General features: G+C 34.6%; 1 protein-coding gene across 1 annotated transcript; it reads left to right on the top strand.

Moving 5' to 3' along the window:
- Nucleotides 1-587: 587 nt before the first annotated feature.
- On the top strand, nt 588-2,247 carry LOC131071955 (linamarin synthase 2-like). The gene is made up of 2 exons (XM_058007930.2): nt 588-1,089; nt 1,171-2,247. Exons 1-2 carry the CDS (start codon nt 594-596, stop codon nt 2,121-2,123), a joined length of 1,449 nt encoding a protein of 482 aa, XP_057863913.1. The 5' UTR covers nt 588-593; the 3' UTR covers nt 2,124-2,247.
- The last annotated feature ends 2,973 nt before the right edge of the window (nt 2,248-5,220 follow it).

Here is a 5,220-nt window from a genome sequence, read left to right as displayed (position 1 = left end):
ATTTAAGTAGATTCTTTTCTTAGAATATGCTATATTCACCTTTCTTAACATTTCAAGATTAGATATAATATTTAGGTAAAGCAATTGCAAACTCCTACATTTGAAACCATTTTTGTGGAATATGCTATATGCAACTTTTAAGCAGCTATGTCGATCACTTGAGATCAGAGATATAGGTAAGTATAGATGACGTAAGGATATTTCGAAGTTTTATGGTTGTCTCTACGCCTAAAATATAGAGATTCTCAGGATTTGATTCAATTCACCTCAGAATATTTTAAAGATCTGACCACATTTCCCAATGTATACTTTGAATGGTTTGAAACGGCGAACCGATTATTATTTAAATATGAAGCAGCCTGAGTGATCTGTATAAGCCACCAGCTCACCCATTTTGAATATGATGGGAAGTTACCCAATAAGAGTGGCTTTTCGTGATCGTTTTCTTTCTCTTCACGTTACCCATATTCTCCAATTTCAATGTAAAGGGGACAGGTCATTTCAACCTAACATTCTGCGACACCTAATCCTTGTTAAAATGTATACCTCTATATGAAGGCTAGGCTCAGCTCATCTCAAGCAAATAGAAGGGCATGGAGATCAATGGCCTGCACGCAGTGATGGTACCTTACCCTGCGCAAGGCACTATCAATCCTCTCATCAATTTGACTCACCTCCTCTCTTCAAGGGGGGTTTTCATCACCTTCGTCGACACTGAGTGGAGTGACAGGTGCATGTCCAAAGCAGCTGATAAAGATAATGATGATCACAACTCCACCTCCACATTCAGGTTTCTCACCATTCCAGATGGATTGCCGCCAGATCATGGTCGTCTCTCCAATCTTGCCGAGTACATAATCGCGATAGAAAATCTTGGCCCAGTGTTGGAGCATCATCTGCGATGCGGCTTACCGGAGGGAACTCCTCCCATCACTTGCATTATAGCAGAATCTTTTATGTCTTGCACTCTTCAAGTAGCCAACAAAATGGGAGTGCCCCGAGTGATCTTCTGGCCGATGTGCGCCGCCTCTTCTATTGCTCAGTGCAACTCGAACCTTCTCCTCTCCCGCGGACATATTCCTGTGAAAGGTACGAAATCTACACCAATGATTCTCAATAGGGTTTTGATTGTTCAAAAGGTTTGTAATAACTGAAAGCTTATAATTGCAGTCGAGGAATCGAAGAGGGAAGACAAAGTAATAACTTGTTTGCCCGGTAATCTTCCGCCTCTATTGCCGAGTGATTTGTGTTCCTTCTATCACACTACCGATACATCGGACATTTACTTCCAGTGGTTTCTGCGTGAGTCCCAATTTCAAAGTAAGGCAGACTATGTGCTGGTCAACACATTCGATGAGCTGGAAGCCCCTCAAATTGTAAGCGCGCTGTCCTGTAATTGCTGCCCTGCTTTGGCAGTAGGGCCTGTATTTCTTCCCAATTTCCTGGAAGGAAAAGATTTGTGCAAGCAAGCGAGTCTTTTGGAGCAGGACGAGAGCTGTCTGAAATGGCTGGACACCCAACAGCCAGATTCTGTGATCTATGTTTCCTTCGGCAGCATCGCCGTCTCATCGAACGAGCAGCTGGAGGAGTTGGCAGTGGGGTTGGAGAAGAGCGAGCACCCTTTTCTGTGGGTTCTGCGAATGGATATTGCGGGAGGTACGCCTGCAACTCTGCCGGAGGGTTTTAAAGAGAGGACCAAGGATCGGGGAGTGATTGTGAAATGGGCGCCTCAGGTGAAGGTTTTGTCTCACACTTCCGTAGGAGGGTTTCTCACCCACTACGGGTGGAACTCAAGTTTGGAGAGCATGAGCATGGGAATTCCAATGCTTGGATGGCCCCATTTCTCTGACCAGTTTCTGGACTGCCGCTTCTGCAAGGATCTGTGGAAGATTGGCATTGACTTGGAGGACGTGGACGTTGGTGAAAATGTGGTGGTTAGAAGGGAGGAGATAGAGAAAGGCGTGAGGAGAGTAATGGAGGGTAAGGAAGCGGAGGAGCTGAGAAAAAGGGGCATGGAGTTGAAAGAGGCGGCATTTAAAGCGGTTGGGGAGGGAGGTTCTTCCTTTCTCAATCTGAACAGGTTTATTCAAGACATGATGCAACTTCCAAATCGAGAACTGTAGAAATGCCCAAACCGTAAAACCATTACAAGCTTAAGGGATTGGATCCAGTAAGAAGAAAACTAAAAAGATTTCGAGATCTTGATTTTTATCATCCATTTCTTTAATTAGCTTTATCTTTTACTGATGAAGACCCAAAGATTGTTCAGAAAGCACCTGATCAAATGAAAATAGTAAAATCATCCATTTCTTTAATTAGCTTATCTTTTACTGATGAAGACCCAAAGATTGTTCAGAAAGCACCTGATCAAATGAAAAAAGTCTGGGATTTCGAAATCGGTCATTTTTCACTGACCAGTATTAAATTTATTTCAAAAAATTATTGGATTTCTTGTCCACGTATAACGTATATGGAAGATGAAAATCAGATCTTACAATTTCTTAGTAAATATGTCAATTTATATTTGAGTTTTTTAATAAAGTTATTTTATCATTTGAACAATTCAAAATAAATTTAATATTATGATTGATTATGTCAATCATATTTGATATTAATATAGTAGAAAAGTAATAAATTATATAACAAGAGACACAAAGTGTCAAGTTCCTCCCAATAGTGTTGTTAGTTTAGAATATAAAATAGTGTTGTTAGTTCAGAGTATAAAATAGAAAAGAAGGAAGAAGGAAGAAGAAATATCGTTGATGCTTTAAATCCTTTTGTGTTTCTTGTGGACCTCAAGCAATTGTTTGGTATGGCTGCACTTCAAGATTGACGTAAAAAAGAGTAAGACAATGGAGATATTGACTGATGTTTTTGAATTCATATGTGAATATAATATGTCTCCAGCTTAATTATTGAGGAAAGAGCAATTAATGCTTTCATTTTTAATAAATTGGAAAATGCTACTTTGTTTTGTGTGCAAAAGACAATAGTTTTTGCATCGGCTTGATGTTTACAAGAGAAAGATAAAACAAAATAAAATTTAACAAATGCAAAATCAAAATCTTGATATCCCAGAACAAATCTTGCATTTCATGCCCCACTGAAATACACAGATACCCTTCATATTCAAATGGTGCCCTTCATGTAAGGATATCTATGTTTGAAATTGGTGCTAACCCTAGCCCTTCCCCCATAAACCCTCCTTCCTTTTCTATTACCAAACCTCTGAGCTTTATCTCGATTCTCACCAAAATTGTTAAGGCCCTACATGAGGACATGCAAAGACAGGACGATGTGTTAAAATGGCTCTTTGTGTAGATGAATGTGACCATCAAAAAGGTCAATCGGTTGGAGGCGGAGGCCAGAGCTAACACTTGGGTGGATGATTTGGATGAGGACAGAGTCTGGAGAAATGCATCAAGTTCCTGCCAATAGTGGATAGAAGAGGGGAGAGGAACATAGAGGGAGAGAAGAAGAGGGAGAGAAATAAACAGAGAGATGGAGAGATAAAGGGAGAGATGAGGATAGAGAGGTATATAGAGGAAGAGGGAGAGAAATAAATAGAGAGATAGAGAGAGGTGGAGGGAGAGATAAGGATAGAGAGAAATGGAGATAGAGAGGGATAGAAATATATAGAGGAAGAGGGAGAGGGATATATATATATATATATATATATATATATATATATAGAGAGAGAGAGAGAGAGAGAGAGAGGTGTATATATATTAATAATATTAATTTTTAAATTTTGATTATATAGATAAATAATAATATTTTATATAAGTCTAATTATTATTTTTAATTATATATAAAGAGAGAGGGATGGAAAGGAATAAAAGAATTCAATGAATTACAAATTGACTTTTTACTTTTTAATAGATTTTATTTTAAATTTTTATTTATTTTATTTATTTTTTGAAATAAAAAGTAATTATATTAATTTTTTAAATCTAGTATTTTAAATTTAACATAACTTTAATGTTTTTAGATATAGTTACTTTTTAATAGATTTCATTTTATTTTTAGTTTTTTAAGTTTTTTATTTTAAAAAATAAAACATAACTAGTAGAATTTTTAAACTTGGTATTTTAACTTCTTAAAAATTAAAAATTAAATTGAAATCTATTAAAAATGTAAAAAGTCTTTTTATAATTATCTTCCGACATGTAGTGTTGCGGTTAAAACACTTCTTAAATAATTATAAATTATAAAATTCTTTCTCATTTCTAATATTTTAAGTTCTAGTATATCATAATTTTAAATTAAATTAATTAATATATTTTAATTATCATTTTGAAAGAACATAATATTAATAACTAACTAAATTTATGTAATTGTCTTATTAAAATAATATAATATTAATATAACAAAAATTATATGTATAAAAAAAAAATCTCTAATTTTTATCTTTGTAATCATTAAGATATATAGATTAAATTAGTTTATAAATTTATCTTATAAAATAAAAAATTGTTAAAAAATAACTTAAAATCTTATCCAAGATTACAAATTCTTACTTTGTAATTATTTTATTTTAAATAACTATCTTAAAAATATTCTCTTCTAAATATTATATTTTCTAAATAGTCTCTCCTTAAAATATAGCCAAAAGATTTTCTAAATAGTCGCACCATTTTAAAAATGTCCGACATGGTCCCTTGTGGCTCAAATACCTAAGTAGACTAGGCATTTCTTATTTCTTCTCCAACTCACACTGGTAGTGACATTTTGATCAAAAGAAAATTTGAAAATATTATTATATATTTTCTTAGTTTTTCTATATGTTAGTAAATGGCATTTTTGAAGGCTTTCAGGGCATTTTTAGCCCTTGAAAGTGAACATAACTAGGTATGTTTTGTCAAAATCTCACATACAACTCTTGGAGACCTTTCCAACGAGTTAAACGACTTGTAATTTTGAGTCCTGTGCAGAAAGTTATGCCTAGTTAAAGTTAGGACAAATTTTATATAGTTTTTTTTGAAAAATTACATAGTTTTAGATTTTATTATGTAAATAAACTTGATATGACTGTTGGTTTTTTGATTCTCAAGGAGTTGTTGGTGACCCTTGGAATCCCTTGGACTACTATATGTTGTATTTTCGAATTGAATACAATACTTTTTGGCTTGCTTCAATTCTGTATTATCTTGTTCATCCACAACACCGCAGGTTCTCACTTAGGTGTTGTCGTCTGAATCCATAATTCGGATCACATTT

Source organism: Cryptomeria japonica, chromosome 1 (assembly GCF_030272615.1).
Source record: "Cryptomeria japonica chromosome 1, Sugi_1.0, whole genome shotgun sequence".
Classification (NCBI taxonomy): Eukaryota; Viridiplantae; Streptophyta; class Pinopsida; order Cupressales; family Cupressaceae; genus Cryptomeria; species Cryptomeria japonica.
Note: the sequence above shows the minus strand (reverse complement) of the source record. Positions and strands in the feature narration are given on the sequence as shown.